We start from the raw sequence: 21,251 nt of genomic DNA, 5'->3' as shown, positions 1-21,251 counted from the left end.
AGTGCTCACTGCATACTTTCCTGAGGTCTGACCCTAACCACCGAGCGGATGGGCCACTCACGTGTCATTGCTCAGGCAACCCAGCCCTAGAACAGGCCCCCTTCGACCAGCCAGCGGGCATATATGAAGCGCCTACTGTATGTCTGTCCTGTGCAAAGCTTGGAAGGGAAGGAAGCCTCAGGTGCTGTCCCCAGTTCGCAGGCTAATTGGGGAGTCAGGACCCCCAGAAACAGATCCAGCAACAGAGCAGTGGAGCCGGGAATGAGGTGTGGAGTCGGGGGGGGGGGGGACGGTGGTATTCGGAAGTGGGTGAGCTCAGAAGAGTGAGTGGGGGCAGAACCCCAAACAAGTCATTTCTAGGCTGTATGCCTCCATTTCCCCATCTAAGTCTCACTCAGAGGATTAAATGAGATAATACATGGAAATGGCTCATTTTGCACAATAGCAGGCATGTACTAAGCACTAGGCAAGGGCTGGCTACTAATATTATTATTTTTAAAATCTTCTTGGCACTCTGGGTGTACAGATGGCCTGCAGCTTGCTGGAGGCTGGGTGGGGTTAAACTCTGGGAGTCTGGGGGCGCAGGAGGGTAGAAATAGTCAGTGTCCTGGCAGCCAAGAAAGGGAACGTTCTCCGCAAGACAGGGCAGAGCCGTCGAGAAAGGGCTCCGGGAGCACAGGTCCAGTCTGTACGGCGCCAAGGAGGGTGGCACCTGGGCCCTGGGCCCGAGGGCAGCGCCCAGCTCAGTCCAGCCTCCAGGAGCTTCGGGTGGGCGGTTCCTTGAAGGCGATGGAGGGGCAGTGGGGGGCCCGGGCGGGGGCTGCAGCAGGTGCCCCCTCACCACCCCCGCCATTGTCCGCATCACCCCGCCAGGCCAGGGCCAGCTGCAGGTCTAGCTCCTCCAGATCCTCACCCTCCAGGCTTGGGCGCAGCTCCCGGGGGGCGTCCTCCTGGTCTGGCTTTGGGCCAAAGGCCCAGTCTGTGGCAGGAGCTAGTGAGGAGCATCCCAGGCCCTGCCCACCCTCCCCCCGCCCCCCCAACCTATAGAGGCCCTCTGTCTCCCCAAGTCCCCATCCACCCTCCTCCCCGCCCTGACTTGGGGAGGCCCTCAGACACCCCGCCCCCCAGTGGCCCAGCACTAGCCTAAGCCAGGCTCATGGTGGGTTGGGACTCACCGGCCAGGTCGTGGGCGAGGTCCTTGATGAGATGCCCGACAATGGCATAGGCCACAGCCACCACCAGGAGCGCAGCCAGCAGCAGGTACAGCACATACCTGGGCAGGCGGATGGCATCCAGTGGGGGCGGGCGGTATTCCTCATACAGTGGTGGGGCCTGGCTCCAGCTCTCGGCCCCTGCCTCACCCACCAGCCCCGGCATGGTGGCCACCTGGAGCAGGAGAGGCCCAGGGTGACCCGTGCAGCGGAAGTATTAAGGGGCTTTGGGTAAGAAGATTGGGGCTTCCCTCTGGCCACCATCTGCCTGGATGAATCACATGGCAAATCACTTCTGCCCACTGCCCCCTCCCTCGCTCAGCTCCAGCCACACCTGCTGCTACCCTGCACACCTCTACCTCAGGGCCTTTGCACAAGCTGTCCCTCTCCTGGAAAAACCTCTGCCCTCATGGTGCTGACATTCAAAGTGGGAAAATGGACTGAGAAAAACATAACCTTAGAGTAAATGATGTATTGGGTGAGAAAATGAAGAGTGGTAGTGGAGGGGGAGGGGCCGGTAATACTACGAGGGCGGTTCAAGTTTAAAATAGGGCAGCCAAGGCCATGCTGAGATGACATTGGAGCTGAGACACAGAGGAGTAAGGGAACCAGCCATGGGAGTGGTACATGGGGGGGGGGGGGGGGTGTTCCAGGCAGAGAGAACGGCCTGAGCAAAGTCGCTGGCCTGTGCCTGGGGTGTTGGAGGAACAGTAAGGAGGCTGTGTGGTTGGATCAGAGTGAGCAAGGAGGAGAGAAGAGGGGAGGGCAGGGAGGGGACCCAGCAGGTTGTGCAGGGCTTTGTGGGCCTTGGAGGGGATTTGGGCTCTCCCCCCTCCATCCCCAGGGAGGTGGGAGCCGTGGAGGACTGTGGGCAGAGAAACCTGACTCAGGAGCTCAACGGCGCCCTCTGGCGACTGTGGCCGACCAGGGCCAGGGTAACAGCTGGTCCAAGTTGGCGATGATGAGGCTGGACCTGGGTAGAGGTAGAAGAGGAGGGAAGTGTGCAGATCTGGGAGAGGTTGTTGTAGTTTTTTAAATATATTTTATTGATTTTTTACAGAGAGGAAGGGAGAGGTATAGAGAGTTAGAAACATCGATGAGAGAGAAACATCGATCAGCTGCCTCCTGCACACCTCCTACTGGGGATGTGCCCGAAACCAAGGTACATGCCCTTGACCGGAATCGAACCTGGGACCCTTCAGTCCGCAGGCCGGTGCTCTTCCACTGAGCCAAACCGGTCAGGGCTGGGATAGGGTTTTAATTGGTCACACCTGAATGTTTTTAGGCTGACCACCGAGAATGATGGAGTTTCCATTTCCGGTGGGAGAAGCAACTTGGGAGGCAGTGAGAGGAAATGTAAGGATACACTGGGTTTGAGGTGCTGCATCAGGTGGAGATGCGGAGGGGCAGCTGGGCCTCGAGTGTGGAGCTCAGGGGACCCCCGGCTGGAGACAGGACTCAGCACAGGTGAGGTTAGATACCCTACAGGGGACCAGGCCACTCAGAGGGTTGAGCCCCCCCTCCTCTGCCCCCCAGGAACCAGCCCTGGGCAATGAGGGAGAGAGGGCGAGGGAAACTGGGCAAATGCAGGGTCCCAGGAAGAGGGGGTGCCTGTGACACTGAGATAATAAGAAACGTATACTTATCTTCGTCCAGGTTCCTGGCACCAAGCTCCTAAAACCCTGCCCCTTCCTGAGTGATGAGGGTGAGAGGCCCCTTCGTGTTTTGTTTTGTTTTAAATGAATGCTGCATTCTCTTAATGACTTTGGAGTTAGGGAGAAACATGAAAAAAAATGGAGGGAGAGAGAGAAACATGTGAGAGACACATTGATACCAGGGCCAGGGATCAAGCCTGCAACTGAGGTTCATGCCCTTGACCGGAACAGAAACCAGGACTCTTCAGTCCATGGGCTAACGCTTTAACCTTTGAACCAAATGGGCTACGGCCCTTCGTGCTTTTAAAAAATATATATTTTTATTGGTTTCAGGGAGAGGAAAGGAGAGAGATAGAAACATCAATGATGAGAGAATCACTGATCAGCTGCCTCCTGCACACCCCCCACTGGGGACCGAGCCCACAACCCGGACATGTGCCCTGCCTGAATCGAACCCGGGACCTTTCAGTCTGCAGGCTGACGCTCTACCCACTGAGCCAAACCAGCTAGGGCCCTTTGGGCTCTTTAACTCACCCCCCCCCCCCCCCACTATACGCGGGCTAGGCCGATGGGCTGGGAGGGGAAAACCAACCGCGGGTGGGAGGAAACCCTTAGCCCCACCCCCGACCCTGCCTGCATCCACTAGCAGAGATTTCATCAAGGTGCCGAAGTGATGGGCTCTCCACAAAAACCCAGAAGAAGGGGCTCGGGGCTTCCACGTGCCGGATGATGGTGTGCCAGTTCCGGGGGACAGAAGCTCCTGTGCTGGGGACCTTCTGGACCTGGCCCTGTCTCTTCATCTGTCCTTTGCAATAAATGGGTAAGTAAAGCCCCTTCCTGCGTTCTGGGAGCTCTCCTAGCAAATCCTCAAATGTGAGCAGGGGGTGGGGAGAACCCTGGTGGGTCAGAAGCACAGGACGGGCCTGGAGCCCGTTTAAGTGGTGGTGTCTGTGCTCATTCCGGGCCCTGAGTGTCAGGACTGAATTGCAGGACGCCCAGCTGGTGTCTGCAGAGAAACAGAGAACTGCTTGCTGTGGAAAACTCACACACTTGGTGTCAGGAGTTGTGAGCAGAGAAGAGGTTGTTGTAAAAACGGGTCATAGCTGTGCCCAAGGACCACACCTCCTGGCACCCATGCCCTCGTGGAATCCCTGCCACCTGCATTAGGGTTGTTAACCCACAGAAAGCAGTAAATATGAAACTAGTTGTTAGGCTCATTAGAGTGATAAAGGCTCATTAGAGTGATAAATGGCCTGCTGAAGGCTGCACCGGGGAGAAGGGGGGTGGAGGGGAGGGCAGGGACCTGGGATGGCAGTCCGTAGCCCAAGCTCTTAGCCATACCACAAAACCCCTTCCTCATCCCCCAATGAGGGCCTGGGGAGAGGCAGGCTGGAGGGCTGTTTCCTGACCCTCTTGGAGGGGGCTGACTGGACAGGGAGTGGGTGGTGATGCGGAGACACAGCCTGCGTCCCTCACGTCTAGTACAGGCAGATCGCAGAGCTGAGCTCTCCAAACGCCCCCCACCCCACACCCACACTTAGCTGCTCCTTGAGAGGAGCCAAGTTAAGCCCCGCAGCCTCCCAACACACACACAGAGTGATTGCTCGGCAAAAATAATTTAATATTCCATGTAAGCAGTGCCTGGGGCCTGTTTGTCACGTGTCCCAAGTCCCTAGCCCAGCCCACCCAGGGCCCCAGGTGGGGAGTTAGAGGCCCAGACCCTGCCCAGGCCCACAGGGCACAGATTCCACACAGTGCCTTTCTCTGCACCCCCTCATTCCTGGAGAAGCTGGGCCACACAACCTCCCCAGAGCACAGCCCCACCCCTGCACCCCCACCCCCAGATCCTCGCTCCCATGCTGACATCCCACCCGTACACTGCAGCCTGTGCTAGGCCCCCAGTCGGGACAGCAGAGACCTCAGCCTCGTCCTGGGGGTAATCAAGATGCAAAAGCTGCTGAGATCCGGCCAAGTGAGCAGGTTCAGGGAGCCAGGGAAGCAAGATCCGATTCACACAAATTCAGTTTATATGCTGAGTCCTCAGGGTAGAGGCCCCGGACCAGGCGGGCAGTAGCTCTAGGAGGAGGGCGAGCGCACCTGCTCCAGCCCGTCCGCGTACTGGAAGGCCGGCCCCCTCTCATACTCGTACATGTCCAGGGCCACCTCGCAGCTCTCCCGCACCACGCGCTCGGGGTCGGCCACGTGGGCCCGCAGGGCAGCCAGGCAGGTGGGGCGGGCAATGGCTCCCAGGGCCTCCGCGCACTCATGTCGCACCATGGCGCTCTCAGTCCTCTGGGCCAGGGCCGCCGCCAGCTGGGGCACAGCCGCCTCGTGCTGCAGCTGGCCGAGCACGTAGCCGATCTCATGGCGAAAGAGGGCGCTGCCACAGTGAAGGCCTGCGGGAGGGAGCGGAGGAGTCGCTGGCTGTGTGGCGCCGTCAGAGAGGCCGGGGACAAGCGGGGACAAGCGGGGACATGGGCTGGGCACCCAGGGGCAGAGACAAGTGATGACGGGAAGACATTAAGGATGCTGGAGCCAGGGTGCGGAGGCTCTACTCTGCTGACTGGGTGTGTGCCCTCAGGCAAGTCTCCTTGCCTCTACGATTGCCCACCCACCTCTGAGCAGGAGTTAATTTGTGTAAAGCCCGTGGGGAAGTGCTGGGGCCAGGCCCAGGGTGCACGTCCCCGGGACAAGTCGCTCCATGTCACAGATGCAGCCGCTAAGCCTCACCCGGGGGCCCTCCTCACCCTCAGCCAGCGCCAGGGCAGCCTCCTCGCCGCCGGCATCCCGAAGGGCGAACATGGCTCGGTATCGGTCGAACAGCGGCAGGGCTTCGTCCAACAGCGCTTCCCGCAGCCGCCCCACATCCCGCTCCTTGGCCGGAGGGGCCGGGTCCACGGAGAGGTAGGGCCCCGCTGCTGCTGGCTCCCCGCTGTGTTGCTGCAGCCACTCCAGCCGACAGACGGCCAGCTGGCACGTCTCAGCCACCTGCAGAGAAAGGTGGCAGGCGGCCCCTGGGGACATGGTGGTGGGCCTGTGGGCCCCCTTCCTATTCTCTGGGGGTAATTAGGGAGTCATAAGGGAGACAGGGCCAGGGAACGGCTCAATGTGGGGGTGACATCAGAACCAAGTGAGAGATGGAGTGAGGGGGAAGCAGCCAGTGCAAAGGCCCCGAGGCAGGACCTGCCAGACCTGTCAGGGGAGAACTGAGGGGGAGCTAACCACAAAGGTGACCTGAATACAAGTGGTCAGAACAGACTCTGGGCGTGTGGGCCACAGTGAGAACTTGTAATTTTATCCTAGAGGTGGTGAGTAGCCATGAGAGAGATGGACAATGGAGGTGCCAGAGAGGTGAGGCCAGCTCCACGGTGACTCAAGGCCCAGGGCAGGGTGGGTTTGGATGGAAATGAAGTGTTCGGTTGTGCCCAGTTTGGGAGCAGCCTGCACCCATCCTGACTGCACCTCTCTCCAGAATTCCTAGTCAAGTAGTCACCATTGCAAACAGACCCGGGTCTGGGGCTGGTCCGGGCGAGGGCAGGGAGAGGGAGGGCCCGGCCGAGTTACCTCGACAACAGGGTCGGCGGAGTACTGCTTCAGGATGTCCAGAACTTCTGGGTCCCCGATGGCGCCCAAAGCCTCCCCTAAGAAGAGCGGGCAGAGAGAGTTCATGTTGATTAGTAGAAAGGACCTAGGCACCGCAGGGGAAGCTCACAACAGGCACTCAAAAACGTTTGTCCAGTGAATGACATGAATAGATGAAAAAGGGGCTGGCAATCTACAGCGCACCATCTGTTTGTTTGTTTTTTAATATATTTTATTGATTTTTTACAGAGAGGAAGGGAGAGGGACAGAGTTAGAAACATCGATGAGAGAGAAACATCCATCAGCCACCTCCCGCACACCCCCCACTGGGGATGTGCCCACAACCAAGGTACATGCCCTTGACCGGAACCAAACCTGGGACCTCTCAGTCCGCAGGCCAACGCTCTATCCACTGAGCCAAACCGGTTCCGGCCCACCATCTGTTTTTAGATGCACATAGAATGGCTTTTATAGATCAGTTGCCTCATGCACATGCCCCAACTGGGGATCAAAACTGCAACCTGGGCATGTGCCCTGGCCCGAACCCACGACCCTTTGGTACACAGGATGGTGCTCTAATCACTGAGAATACCAGCCAGGGCTAGAAAAAGCTTTTTTAATCAAAAGGATAATATTCCATGGCACATGAAAATTATATGAAATTCAAATCTCAGCATCCATGTGGTCCCACCCATCTGTTGACTCTGGTTTATGGTGGTTTTTATGCTACAAAAGTAGAATTGAGTTGTGCGACAGCCTGTCTGCCAGTGGGACTGAAAACACTTACTACCTGCCCTTTACAGAGAAGTGCTGAGCCCTGGCCGGCACCGTGTATGCGTGAGAAGCAGAGGGTGCCCTCACCTCACCTCACCACTCACCTGCCTCGTGGCGCACCATGGGCTCCTGGTGGGTGTCACGCAGCACATCCACCAGCACAGGAATGGCTCGGCGGTCCTGCATCTGGCCCAAGCAGTAGGCCAGCTCGTGCTTGAGCAGGGCGGAGTCATCACTGAAGGCGCGGCTGATCCAGGCAATGGCTTCTGGGCCGCCAAGCCCTCTAAGTGTGAAGAGTGCCCGGAAGCGGGCCTGCAGGGGCTGCTGGGGGTCGCCCAGTGTCTGCCCAATGGCCTCCACCTCCTGCTCCGTCACCATGGTACACGCCTTTTTCCTTCCGAGGCTCCTCTCGGCACAAGAACCTTACCAGAGAAAACCAAAAGGCCAGGTTAGAGGCGCCCTCCTGCTCAAATGACTTGTTCATTTAGTTTAGAACCTGGCCGCGTGGCTTCCGACCTGCTGTCCAGCCTGGATATCTCGGTGAAAGTCTGGCTCTGGCCCCACCTGCTTACTGTGTGGACCTCCCCAGGGTCTTTGGCCTACGTATCAGCAATTACATCCTCAGGTCTGCTCCCCACACAGCAGCCAGAGACTGGTAGCTGGTCCCCAAGAGAGCTCCCCATGACCCCCACCTCTTGGTATCTGTGCCCAGTGTGGCCCCCTCCCACAATGAATAGGACTGACCTGTGTAAACAACAGGATATGGAAGAAATGAGTGTGACTTGTGAGGGTAGGTCTTAAGAAACACTGTGTAACTTGTTACACAGCACAGGTGACTGATACGGAATCCTTTCCGCATAGAAACCGAACTTGTGGCTCCCTTGCAAAATCCTCCTGTGGTGCCTTATTACTCCAAGCTCCCTGCGAGTCCCCAAAGGCCCTAGGTGCCCTTCCCACCCTCACGTCCTCCCTTCCCTTCACTCATTCCATTCCAAACAGGCCTCCTCGCGTTCCTCCAACACACCAGGCAAACGCCTGCCCCAGGGCCTTTGCCCGCGCTGTTCTGCCCCTCGGGAACTCTTTCCGCAGTGCCCCGCTCTCTCTCACTTCCTGAGCCTCAAATGTCACCTCCTTGGAGAAGCCTTGCTGATCACAACCTCCCATGCTGCTCCCGTTTCTTCCCCCTTGTTCTGCTCTATCTTTCCTGGCAGCACTTACCACTAGTAGCTACCTACTGCGAGTTTACTGGTTTAGCTGACCGTGGCCCTTCTGACGCCTCCTTAGACTAGGAGACCCTGAAAGCTCCGTCTCTAGTCACTGCTGCACCCCAGCACACAGGGGGCCCTCAATGAGAACCACCCCCAGTCACAGCAGCTGACATCCACAGAGCATGTGCATGCGCCACTCTTCTACGCCCTTTACAGTCAGGAGCGCATGCAAGCACCACCATAACCGGGTGCGGCAGGGGCTGCGATGGTTGCCATGTTACAGGAGAGGAAGCAAGCACAGGGAGTTTAGTTAAAGGCTTGCTTAGAAGCAACGTGAAAAGTTAGAAACCCAGGCGGTGGAGCTCTAAGCCAGACACTGTGCTGAATGGATGAAATAAGATGAAATGACACGGCTGAGGCTGGAAGGAGGGGAACCCTCTCCTCCTCCAGACCAAGAGGACCTGGAGGCCTCGTAATAAACCTGACAAGCGGCGGCGGCAGCCCCCGCCCCCGGCAGCCCCCTGACCCCCGGGGCCCCTGCTCCCAGCAGCAGCACAGCAGGTTCCACCGGGCTCCACGCGGGCGAGGGCGGTGCAGCTGCTGGCGCGCAGGGGACCATCAGAGGGGGTGACTCCTGCGTGAGGGACAGTCAGAACCCACAGCCGCCAGGAGTGAGTGACGCCTGACGGGCCTGGGCGAGTATCTGTCGGGTGAACTGCACATCCACTGCCTGCCAGGCCCGCACCGAAGCCACGTACACACGGACGCACCTGCCGTCACCTGCCAAAGGGCCGAAGGGGCCGGGACCTCGCAGTCGCAGCGCATGAAGTTACGCTCCCAGCGCCCAGCCCCGCGCGGGCGCCTCCCGCCTCCCCCCTCCCCTCCCCTCCCGCACGGCATCCCATCAGCAGCCGCTCCTCCAGCTGCAGACACAGACAAGGTGAACGGGAAAGGGATGGAGGGAGAGGAGACCTGGATCTCCGAAACCCCTTCCCTCCAGACCGCTCTGTACCAACAATTCCCAGCAAAATGACTTCCGGGAACTCGGCTTCCCCCTCCGGAGGGGTCGCCGCAGCGGAATCCCGCGGGGCTGCGCGCCGGACCCCTTCGCTCGGAAGACTCCTAGGGACCCGAAGCCTCCAGGTCTGTCTACGCGGGGCCCCCACGAACCGGTTCCCCCAGGACCCCGAGAAAGGAGTCGCCTGACATGGGACCCCCAACACGCGCTGGGTCCCCAGCGAAGGGACCCTCGGAGACAGGGTCCCCAGAAGCCGGTGGAAGAGCTCGCCGGCCTCCTCCGGAGGAGGTGCCTCGCATCGCCAGCCAGTGAGTCCCAGAGCCGGGACCCCCGCGCCATGACGCGTCCTCCCCGCGCCCGCCCGCCCGCCAGGTCGGCCCCGCACCGTGCTCCCCGCCGCCGATCGCCCGAACGAGCTCCAGGAACGCAGACCTCACCGCCGCAGGAGGCCGCGGCTGCCTCACGGGCCGCAACGCTGGCAGCTTGCTCTGGGGGCCGCCATCTTGGCGCCCACGTGACCGGACGGACCGCACCACCGCCGCGCCGGAAGGGAGAGGGCGCCGCGCAAGGCTCCGCGGGAGAGGACGCCCGGAGGCGCGAGTGGGCGCCCGGAGGCGCGAGTGGGCACCGGCGCCGTGGCTCACACTTCCTCACCAGGGAGCACCTAAGCGTATGCCTCAGGGAAGGCGGAGCGCAACGACACCCTGTCCCCGGAAGAGAGTCTCTGGAGCCTCCTCACCAGACACAACTGAAAATGGTTTGTGCCGATTCAGCCGGGGGTGGGGTTGGGGGAGGGGGAAGAGGGGTTAGCGACGGAGCATGCGCAGCGTCCCGGAAGCGGGATCAAAGCTCTCTAGGGCGTGGCCAAGACTGAGAACTGAAGGATTTATTAAAAGACTAGAAGCCCGTTCCACGAATTCGGGCACGGGTGGAGTCCCTCGGCCTGGCCCGAGATCGCGCGGCCCGCTCGGGGGAGGGACTGGGGGAGATTGGCTGGCCCGGGGAAGTTGGTGCGCTGACCACCAGGGGGCAGCTCCTCCCTTAGTGTTGCCCCCTGGTGGTCAGTGCTTGTCACAGCGACCCAGCCACTGAATGGGTGGTAAGGGTTGCTTAGGCTTTTATGTATATACTAGGGGCCCGGTGCACGAAATTCGTGCACTGGGTGTGGCGGGGGGGGGGGTGGGGGGGTGGGGGGGGGAGTGTCCCTCAGCCCAGCCTGCCCCCTCTCACATACTGGGAGCCCTCAGGCGTTGACCCCCATCACCCTCCAATCACCTGATCGGCCCATTGCCCAGGCCTGACGCCTCCGCCAGAGGTGTCAGGCTTGGACAGGGGACCCCCATCTCCCCCCGATCACTGGCTCTGGCCCCCACCCAGGCCTGAGGCCTCTGGCCCAGGAATCATGCCTGGGCAGGGGACCCCCATCTCCCTCTGATCGCTTGCTCCACCCCCTGCCCAAGCCTGACGCCTCTGACCCAGGCTTCAGGCCTGGGCAAGGGGACCATCATATCCCCCCAATCCCCGGCTTCGCCCCCCCCCACCCAGGCCTGATGCCTCAGCCAGAGGAGTTGACCCTCATCACCCTCCGATCACCAATCACCGGATCGGCCCCTTGACCAGGCCTGAGGCCTCCGGCAGAGGTGTCAGGCCTGGGCAGGGGACCCCTAGCTCCCCGCGGTTGCAGGCTCTGCCCCTGCCCAGGCCTAACGCCTCTGGCCTAGGCGTCCAGCCCAGTCAGCGGGGACCTGCAGTGGCAGCGGGGGGCGCCGCGATTGTGGGCTTCGCTTTAGGCCCAGGCAAGGGACCCCTAGCTCCTGGGACTGCCAGCTTCGACCGTGCCCAGCTCCCATTGCTGGCTCCACCCCTACTTCCTGCTATCACTGGCCAGGGCGGTAAAGGCGCCTGATTCTCCGATCATGGCTGGGGGGGCAGGGCAAAGGCGGCCCTGCCCCCCAGCTCTTAGCTCCCCCCTGGGTTTCAGATCACTGTCAGTGGCAGGGGGCTTCTTTCTGCTTTCCCTTTCGCCTCCCTGCATTGTGCCTACATATGCAAATTAGCCGCCATCTTGTTGGCAGTTAACTGCCAATCTTAGTTGGCAGTTAATTTGCATATAGCCCTGATTAGCCAATGAAAACGGTATCGCCGTACGCCAGTTACCATTTTTCTCTTTTATTAGTGTAGACTAGAACAGGGGTGGGCAAACTTTTTGACTCGAGGGCCACAATGGGTTCTTAAACTGGACCGGAGGGCCGGAACAAAAGCATGGATGGAGTGTTTGTGTGAACTAATATAAATTCAAAGTAAACATCATTACATAAAAGGGTACGGTCTTTTCTATTTTTAGTTTTATTCATTTCAAACGGGCGGGATCCAGCCCACAGGCCATAATTTGCCCACAGCTGTACTAGAAGCTCAGTGCATTCGTGCACAATGTCCACAAGGTTCATCCACATGGTAACATTTGCCAGAATTTCCTTCCTTTTTCAAGGCTGAATAATATTCCATTGTACTGGATAGACCACATTTTGTTTATCTCTTCATCTATGGATACAGGTTGTTCCCACCTTTTGGCTATTATGAATCATGCTTCGGTGGACATGGGTATGCAAATACCTAGGCGTGTAACTATTGGGTCATATGGTAACTCTATGTTTAACTTTTTGAGAAACCGCCAAACTCTTTCACAGCAGCTACCAACAGTGCACAAAGGTTCCAATTTGTCCACATTCTCACCAACACTTGTCATTTTCCAATTTTTGAGAGCCATCCTAATAAGTGTGATTTTTCTGTTGAGATGCATTAAAAAATTTGACATATTTATGTATAGGTATATAATAGAGCAAATACAGAAAATGGCAATTGGAGAAAATGGACCTTGGGCAAATGACAATTCACTGTAAAATTCTTTCAACTTTTCTATGCATTTGAAAGTTTTCATAATAAACCTTTAGAAAAATTGGCGGGGGAGGAAGGAGGGCTACTTCTTTTTTTAGTGTTTGAACATCTCAGGCTTAAACATTTGAAATGTTTTAACTTTTAAATGCAAAACCTTTGAGTCTACAAATCCATTTTGACGAACTTAAGAGAGCAGTGTTCTTTTTATTTTTAGCACATGTGCTAACAAGTCGAGCACTACAGCAGTGTTTCTTAAACAGTAAAAAGGCTCTTCTTGCTCCGAGTGCCTCTTGGACGGTACACAGAGAATAGTGGGGTGATCCGAGGTGCCAGCCGCAGGCTCTCCGCAGGCCTCCTCGCCATGCCTGGCAAAACTGAGGAAATCAAGGACTTCCTGCTCACAGCCAGCCAGGCGCACGGATGACAGCGCTGTCAAGATCAAGAAAAATAAGGATAATGTGAAGTTTGAAGTCTGATGCAGCAGATATCGTTCTATCTTGGTCTACACAAAGAGAAGGCAGAGAAACTGAAGCAGTCCCTGCCCCCAGGTTTGGTAGTGAAGGAGCTGAAACGAACCAGACACACAGATCTGAACTGTATTAAAATGTTACAAATTCAAAATTTTTTAAATTTAAAAAATGAAAATGAAGCACTTGTTGCCACATTATTTGAAATAGCAAAGAAAAGGGGATGGGGTGAGCAAAAATCCTAACAGCCCGGCCTCTGCCTCCATGGGGTCCAGTCCTCCATCATCACTTGCCTGAACCTGTGCAAGTGCCCTCCACCCTAGATCCTGCCCCACCCCCACCCTCTTCTCCTACAGTCTGTACCTTCCACAGCGGCCACAACAGGGCCCTGCGAGCACCCAAGTGAGGTCTCATCTCTGCTCTGTCCACAGCCCTCTAGGGCTCCTACCTCCCTTGGGGTACAAGCCTAAGTCCTCCCAGAGGCCCACAAGACCCTGCACTACCTGCCCCTGTCCACTCTCTGCTCTCACCTCCCCCTTCTTTCTCCCTTGCTCCCTCTGCTCCAACCACATGAACCTCCTGCTGTGCTTCCTTTGCACATGCTGTTCACTCCACCTGAAACGTCTTCCCTCCAAATACTTCTGTTCACTCCCTCGCTGAAACGTTTGCCCCTTTGCTCAAATGTCACCTCCTCAGTGAAGCCTTCCCTGAACACTTTAATTCAAATCATAGCCTCATTCCCAGCATTCCTCTGTCCCGTTCCCTGCTGGATGTTCCCCCATGGCCTCTATATTTTACCATATGACTTTCTAATTATTTTGGTTACTATCTGTCTTCCCCACTAGAATGTAATTACCATGAGAGCAGGGAGTTTTGTCTGATCTGATGCAGTCTGGCTGGAAAATAATAGATCCCTGTTTTGTAGTGGTTGGCAGTTCCTTTGGTGGAAATAGTCCCACCGTGGTCCACTCATTAATTCCTGACATTGAGTTTGGGGAGTCAATACACATGGCTCCAGCACATCACTGAGTGGACCACAGTGACTGTTACACACCTGGCACATAGCCGGTGCTGAGTAAGTAACCGAGGAAGGAATAAATGACTCATTCATCAGTAGGGGGACTGATTAAATAGCTGGCCAGTGTGGCTCAGTTGGTTGGGAATCATCCCATGCACCAAAAGATTGCTAGTTCCATTTCAGTCAGGGCACATGCCTGGGTGGCAGGCTCCAGCCCTGGTAGGGGACATGCTTGAGGCAGCTGATCAACGTTTCTCTCACGTCAATGTTTCTCTCTTTCTCCCTCTTCCTCTCTCTCTAAAAATCAATTTTAAAACCTTTAAAAAAAATATCCATGCTGGTGTTGTTCAGTGGTTGAGCGTTGACCTATGAACCAGGAGGTCATGGTTTAATTTTCAGTCAAGGCACATGTCTGGGTTGTGGGCTCCATCCCCAGTAGGGGCTATGCAGGAGGCAGCCAATCAGTGATTCTCTCTCATCATTGATGTTTCTATCTCTCCCTCTTCCTTCCTTTCTGAAATCAATAAAAATATTTTTTGACCCTAGCTGGTTTGTCTCAGTGGATAGAGCGTCACGTGGGCCTGTGGCCTGAAGGGTCCTGGGTTCAATTCCGGTCAAGGGCACATGCCCGGGTTGCCGGCTCGATCCCCAGTAGGGGGCGTGCAGGAGGCAGCCGATCAATGATTCTCTCTCATCACTGATGTTTCTCTCTCTCTCCCTCTCCCTTCCTCTCTGAAATCAATAAAAATATATTTTTAAAAAAGAAAAGGGTGGAGCCCAGCAGGCATGGCTCAGTGGTTAAGGTCTACCTATGAGCCAGGAGGCCATGGTTCGCTTCCCAGTCAGGGCACATGCCCAGGTTGCAGGCTCTACCCCTAGTAAGGGGCATGCAGGAGGCCGCCGATTGATAATTCTCTCTTATCATTGAAGTTTCTCTCTCTCTCCCTGTCCCTTCCTCCTTGAAATCAATAAAAAAAAAAAATTTTTTTTTTAAAGAAGAAAAGGGTAGGGACACACATCCTGCCAAGAGCAAGAGAGAGGAGCTGAGGGATGTCCTTGCAGCGATGAAGCAAGCAGCAGCCAAGGAGGACTGAGCCCCACCCCTGTGTGTGTAATAAAACCTGTTCAGAAAAAAAAAAAAAAAAAAGGATTGGCCCTGGCCAGTGTTGCTAAATGGTTAGAGCATTGGCCAGTGCACTGAAGGGTCTCAGATTCGATTCCTGGTCAAGGGCACATACCCGGGTTGCAAGTTTGATCCCCAGCCCCAGTTGGGGCACATGCAGGAGGCAACCAGTTAACGTGTCTCACATCAATGTCTCTCTCTCTCTCCCTCCCTCTCTCCCTTCCACTCTCAAAAAAAACAATAGAAAATATATCCTCAGGTGAGGATTAACAAAAAAAAATTTTTTTGATTAGCCCTGGCCAGGGAGCTTGATTGCTCAGTTAGACCATCATCCAGATACCCCAAGGTTGTGGGTTCGATCCCCGGTCAGGGCACATTGCATCCATAAATAAGTAAAACAATGAACTGATCTTTCTGTCTCTCTCATTTCCTGTCTCTCTCAAATCAATCAACCAATTTTTTAAAATGAATAACGGATTAAATATGCCATTCTTAGCAACAAAGTCACTTTGATGTGCCCACTACGGGTTTAAGACATTCAGTCATTCATGTCACAAATATTTATTGAGCACCTCCTGTGTGACAGGCACTGTCCCAGGCCTGGAGGACACAGAGTGAAACATTGTCTCTGGCTTCATGAAGCTGCCATTCTGATGATTATTATTTTATTGTCTTCCTGTGCGTTCCAAAGTTGACCCCAGATAACTGACTCTGCAGCCAATTTTGCCTGCCTGGCAAGTGCACCGTGTCGTCATGTTGTGTGGCTCAGGCTAATGTTCACACCTGTGTTGACACTGGAAAGCTACAGGGTCAGGAGTGCTGCTCTGGGGGAAGGAGATAGGCCCAGGGATGCAGGAAGCAGATATGGGAGCCACGCCCAAAGCACGGTCTGTGTCTGTCAGGGAACTTGGAACCTTGAGCCTGCGGACCTGTGAGAGCCTGATAGCAGGACAGAAACCTGCGGCTTCTCACACCCTCTGTTCTAGGCCCCTCTACACTTGAGCAAGGCTGTGGAGGCCAGGAGGTCAAACTCGAGGTGCCCGCAGGGCCCTACTCCCTCTGAAGGCTCCAGAGGAGAGTCCTTCCTGTCTCTTCCAGCTTTTAGTGATGGCTGGTCCTTGGCTGTAAATGCATCGCTCTAGTCTCTGCCTCGTCTCCTGTGATGGTCTCCCTGTGTGTGTCCACATCTCCCTTTTCCTATAAGGACACCAGTCACTGGGTTGGGGGCTCACCTTACTTCATGATCATCTCACCTTAACTTGGTTCCATCTGCAAAGACCCAGTTTCCAAATAAGGTCTCATTTCCAGGTCTCAGGGGTCAGGATGTGGACATGGCATTTTGGGGAACACAGTTGAAACCACCACACCTATAGTTCCGATCTCAGCATGGGCATTCAGCCTGGCCCCCTGCCCCAGCCTGGGCAGAGTGAGGGACTTCCTCTGGGCTCGGGTCCCCTGTTGTCTCTCTGCACCCAGTGCAGCGCCAGGAACCATTGATTGAATGTTTACTGGGCTCTGTCACACCTCTGGACTTCTAGTTTGTCAAAATGTCAACCTCCGCTAAAAAAAGGGGTGGAATGAATAAGAATCAAATAATATTCTCCATGAGCAGGACCAGAGAGAGGACATAGTGTGGGTGGGAGATGAGCATAAAATTGAAAGTTGCCCAAGAAATTTAGTCAATGAGATAAATAATATTTTAATGCAATTTTTATCTTTTTTAAATTGACATCTTCCTGGTGGGTATGCTTAGTGGTTAGAGCATGAGCCTACACACTGAAGGGTCTTGGGTTCAATTCCCAGTCAAGGGCACATACCTGGCTTACAGGCTCAATCCCCGGCCCCGGTTCGGGCACATGCAGAAGGCAACCAATTGATGTGTCTCTCTCATATAGATCTCTCTTTCTCTCTCTCTCTCCTTCCCTTCATCTCTTCCTCCTCCATATCCTCCTCCTCATCCTTCTCTACCCTCTCTCCCTTCCTCCCTCCCTCCCTCCTTCCGTTCCACTCTCTCTAAAACTCAGTGGAGCCCGGCTGGCCGGCGTGCCTCAGGGGTTGAGCATCTACTTATGAACCCGGAGGTCACAGTTCCATTCCAGGTCAAGGCGCATGCCCAGGATATGGGCTCGATCCCCAGTGGGGGAGTGAAGAAGCAGCTGATCAACGATCCTCTCTCGTCACTGATGTTTCTATCTCTCTCTCCCTCTTCCTTCCTCTCTAAAATCAATAAAAAATATTTTTTAAAAATTAACATTTATATTGACAGTTGTTACAGCAGCAATAGGAAACCAATGCACAATGATCTCCCATGTTGGTCTTTTATAACACATTCCCTCCCTCATTAACTTAAAATTTAATACAAAAAATCCATATTTTTAAATAAAGACAGGATCCAGCCCTGTCAAATGCCGTCTTCATTGAAAAGAAAACAACCAAGTCCAATGTCAGAGTGGGAATTCTGATTCAGATAAAATGCGCTCACTTTCTTTTGCTACTGTGGTGTGCACCTAGTTTGTCTGAAACGAAAGGGAGACGTATTGAGGATTTGGACACTTTTTCATCACCATCAGAATTTTTTTTAAAGGTGTAGCTCATCGGAATCATTTTGTTTAGTTCTACATGTCATGTTTTAGTTGGAATGTTGATCATCTGGGTTTGGGGTACGGAGCAGTAAATGTTAGAGACATGTTTATTGAATCTGGTGCTGGGCTGGAGGAAAGAGATAAATCAGACCTAGTCTGGAGGGGCAGATAGTCAAGACGTTTCTCCATTGATCATTTACGGATCTCCTTCTCTATGCTCGGCACTGCCGTGGACCTTCTTTGTCCAGAAGAATTCTCTATGATATTCACATTCTATATCTGTGCATCCAATGTGGTAGCTACTGACTAGCTGTGGCTACAGAGCATTGAAAATGTGGCCACTATGGAACTGAACCTTTCACTTTAAAAAATTTGTTTTTAATTTTATTTGTTGATTCTCAGAGAGAAAGAGAGAGAGAGAGAGAGAGAAACATTGATTTGTTGTCCCACTTACTTATGCATTCACTGGTTGCTTCTTGTATGTGCCCTGACTGGAGATGGAACCCACAACCTTGGCATATTGCTCTAACCAACTGAGCTACCCGGCCAGGGCCTAAAATTGTAAGTCATTTAAATGGCAATGGAAACATCTGATATTCGATTCAGTTATTGGAAAACTTGTAAGCAGATTCACCTGGAGTCTGTGAATCTCCTTGTTCCACTGTAAAATTTTCTAAAACATAGAGATCAGCATGTTCAGTGAAAATTAGCACCCAAATAGAGATAAGCTGTAAATATACAATACACACTGGATTGTAAGACCTAATATGAGAAAGTAACAACATATCTCATTGATAATTGTTGATTTTGATTTCATGTTTAAATGTACTAGTAAAGACCTTTGGACATATGGAGTTAATAAAATATATTATTAAAATTAGTAACACTGGCCCAGCTGGTGTGGTTCACTGGTTGAGTGTCGACCTAGGAACCAGGAAGTCATGGTTCAATTCCCAGTCAGGGCACATGCCCTGGGTGTGGGCTGGATCCCCAGTGTGGGGCATGCAGGAGGCAACCGATCAGTGATTCTCGCTCATTATTGATGTTTCTATCCCTCTCTCTTCCTCTCTGAAATCAATAAAAAAAATATTTTTTTTTTAAAAAAATCAATGACACTGGTTTCTTTGTACTTTTTAAATGTGGCTACTAGAAATTTTTAAATTAATTATGTGCCTCATGTTCTGCTTCTATTGGATGGCCTGCGCTATTTTATTTTTCTCAGTCAGAAAGGCCGTGTATTTATGTCCCAAGACTCTCACTGCCTCATCTGTTTCTTTTCCTCTGCATCCCTTCTCCCTTCCTTCCCTCCCTTCTCCTTGGGGTCTGGCTCCTAGGAGCTCCATTTCCTTCCCTGCCATAGAGGAGGCATTTTGAAAGGCCAAGCCACTGGCCCAGGATAGCCCAGCACCTGTGGGGACTGTCCAGGCACAGCCCCTTGCTTTTGTAGCTCCCCCAGTGACGCTGGATGGCGCTGATCCAAATCCTACAGTGGCGGCGGAGTTCACTGAAATCAAATAAGCAAGTATTTGTATTATATAATTTCATACTAATGGACAGAAGTTGTACACCACAGTGTGCTCTTTCCTTTCCAGTCTTTGTCCCAGTGTCATCACTGCAGTGAGACCTTCCTTGATCGCTGTATTTAAGACTTTTACTTTCCACTTTCCTTTGTTTTTGTTATTCTCCACAATTCAGCTCCAGGCATACAGGAATTGTTTTACAACTGAGATGTAATTCACATACTGTAAAATTCGCTCATTTAAAGTGTATAATTCGGTGGGGTTTAGTATATTCAGAGTTGTGCAACCATTACTACATCAATTTTAGAACACTTTCATCACCCCAATAAGGAAGTCCCTAAACGTCACCCCCCGTCCCACTCCCCCTGACAACCACAAATCCACTTCCTGTCCCAGAACATGATTTGCCTGTTTTCAACGTTTCACATACATGACATCACTCACTATGTGGTCTTTTTTATGTGGCTTCTCTCACTGAACATCGTGTTTTCAGCATGCTCATCCATGTTGTAGCATATGTCAGTGCTTCACTCCTTTTTATTGTCAAACACTATGCCATGATATGGATATACTACATTCTGTTTATTCATTCCATTCATTTGTTGGTGGGTTGTTTGCAGTTTTTGGCTATCTATATATATAAAAGGCTAATATGTAAAGTGTCCCCTCAGAAGTTCGACCAGGAGACCGGGAGTTCGATTGCTCGCTATGACGTGTCCTGACCACCAGGCGGTGGCACAGAACGAAGGAAGGTCCCAGCCGGCAGCTGCAAGGCCCCGATCGGCCCTGATCGCCAGCCAGGCCTAGGGACCCTACCTGTGCATGAATTTCATGCACTGGGCCTCTAGTTATGTATAATGTTGCTATGAACATTCATGTACAAATATTTCTGTGAACATGTATCTTTAACTAGTGGCCTGGTGCATGAAATTCGTGCCGGGGGGGGGGTTCCCCTCAACCCAGCCTGCAGCCTCTCCAATTGGGGAACCCTTGTGTGATGTCTGACTGCCAGACATCTCTTTCGCAATCTGGGACCACTGGCTCCTAACCACTCACCTGCCTGCCTGCCTGATTGCCCCTAACCTCTCTGCTTGATCGCCCCTAACTGCCTCTGCCTGCCTGCCTTAAGTCCCTAACTTCCATCCCCTGCTGGCCTGATCTTGTCCCTAACTGCCCTCCCCTGCTGGCTTGATTACCCCTAAACCCCTGCCAGCCTGATTGCGCCCCCACCTGCCCTCCCCTGCCAGCCTGATCACCCCTAACTGCCTCTGCCTCGGCCCTCACCACCCTGGCTTTGTCCAGAAGGAAATAGGATGTCTGGAAGATGGCCAGTTGACCCGGTCTAATTAGCATATTGCCCTTTTATTAGTATAGATTCTCTTGATTATATCCCTAGAAGTGGAATTGCTGGGTCATATGGTCACTCTGTTTAACTTTTTTAAAAATATATTTCTTTTTTTTAAATACTTTTTTATTAATTTCAGAGAGGAAGGGGGAGAGAGAGAGAGAGAGAGAGAGAGAGAGAGAGAGAGAAATAGAAACATCAGTGATGAGAGAGAATCATTGATCAGCTGCCTCCTGCACACCCCTTACTGGGGATCAAGCCCACAACCCAGGCATGTGCCCTGACCAGAGTCAAACCCGGGACCCTTCAGTCTGCAAGCCGACGCTCTATTCACTGAGCCTAACCAGCTAGGGCTGTTTAACTTTTTGAGGAACCACACCAGGCTGTTTCCCACAGTCGTTGCAGCATTTTCCATTCCCACCAGCAATGTGTGAGGGTTCCAGTTGCTCCACATTTTGGCCACACTTGTTATATTCTGGGGTAGGGGGTTCTTTTGTTTTTTTACATTGCCATCCTGGTATGCATTAATTGGTATCGCACTGCGGTTGATTTGCATTTCCCTAATGACTAATGATGGTGAGCATGTGCTTATGGGCCATTCATTTTCTTTAGAGAATTGTCTGTTGGGATCCTTTGCCCATTTTCCATTTTTGGAGCAGAGATTTTATTTATTTTTTTAGCAGATTTTTTTGTTGTTGTTGTTCTGTTCCCGCTTGGAGAGCCTGGAGGAGCATTAGTTTTGAATGAATGAATGAATGTCTGCAGGTAGAGGGGTTTGCATGTCCCGCACATACACCTGTCATTGGGTCCCATCACCTGGTGTGACTGCCTCATTGCTATGTGGGTCTGGCTT

General features: G+C 53.5%; 2 protein-coding genes and 1 pseudogene across 3 annotated transcripts; 1 reads left to right on the top strand and 2 right to left on the bottom strand.

The window, feature by feature from the left end:
• Positions 1-743: 743 nt before the first annotated feature.
• On the bottom strand, positions 744-1,475 carry SMIM44 (small integral membrane protein 44; the record flags this gene model as incomplete). Its single annotated transcript, XM_081093205.1, has 2 exons — positions 1,176-1,475; positions 744-979 (listed from the first exon to the last, which is right to left on the bottom strand). The coding sequence occupies exons 1-2, from the start codon at positions 1,375-1,377 to the stop codon at positions 744-746; spliced, it is 438 nt and encodes a 145-aa protein (XP_080949331.1). The 5' UTR covers positions 1,378-1,475.
• Positions 1,476-4,468: 2,993 nt separating this feature from the next.
• DOHH (deoxyhypusine hydroxylase) lies at positions 4,469-10,223 on the bottom strand. The gene is made up of 5 exons (XM_081092570.1): positions 9,834-10,223; positions 7,327-7,644; positions 6,431-6,507; positions 5,614-5,854; positions 4,469-5,262 (listed from the first exon to the last, which is right to left on the bottom strand). Exons 2-5 carry the CDS (start codon positions 7,598-7,600, stop codon positions 4,943-4,945), a joined length of 912 nt encoding a protein of 303 aa, XP_080948696.1. The 5' UTR covers positions 7,601-7,644; positions 9,834-10,223; the 3' UTR covers positions 4,469-4,942.
• A 2,353-nt stretch (positions 10,224-12,576) lies between these two features.
• LOC308520199 (large ribosomal subunit protein eL38-like) lies at positions 12,577-13,216 on the top strand (annotated as a pseudogene). The gene is made up of 2 exons: positions 12,577-12,939; positions 13,167-13,216. The product of its transcript is annotated as a large ribosomal subunit protein eL38-like (transcript).
• Positions 13,217-21,251: the final 8,035 nt, after the last annotated feature.

The sequence above is a fragment of the Myotis nattereri genome (assembly GCF_964212035.1).
Source record: "Myotis nattereri genome assembly, chromosome: 5".
In the NCBI taxonomy this organism is placed as follows: domain Eukaryota; kingdom Metazoa; phylum Chordata; class Mammalia; order Chiroptera; family Vespertilionidae; genus Myotis; species Myotis nattereri.
Note: the sequence above shows the minus strand (reverse complement) of the source record. Positions and strands in the feature narration are given on the sequence as shown.

What these genes read in the sequence shown, in the direction of transcription:
- DOHH (XM_081092570.1), bottom strand. Translation starts at nt 7,600, where the DNA reads ATGGTGACGGAGCAGGAGGTGGAGGCCATTGGGCAGACACTGGGCGAC. An exon ending in CATGGTGCGCCACGAGGCAG is followed by an intron (nt 6,508 to 7,326) that starts GTGAGTGGTGAG and finishes CGCTCTTCTTAG; the next exon opens with GGGAGGCTTTGGGCGCCATC. An exon ending in CCGCCGACCCTGTTGTCGAG is followed by an intron (nt 5,855 to 6,430) that starts GTAACTCGGCCG and finishes CTTTCTCTGCAG; the next exon opens with GTGGCTGAGACGTGCCAGCT.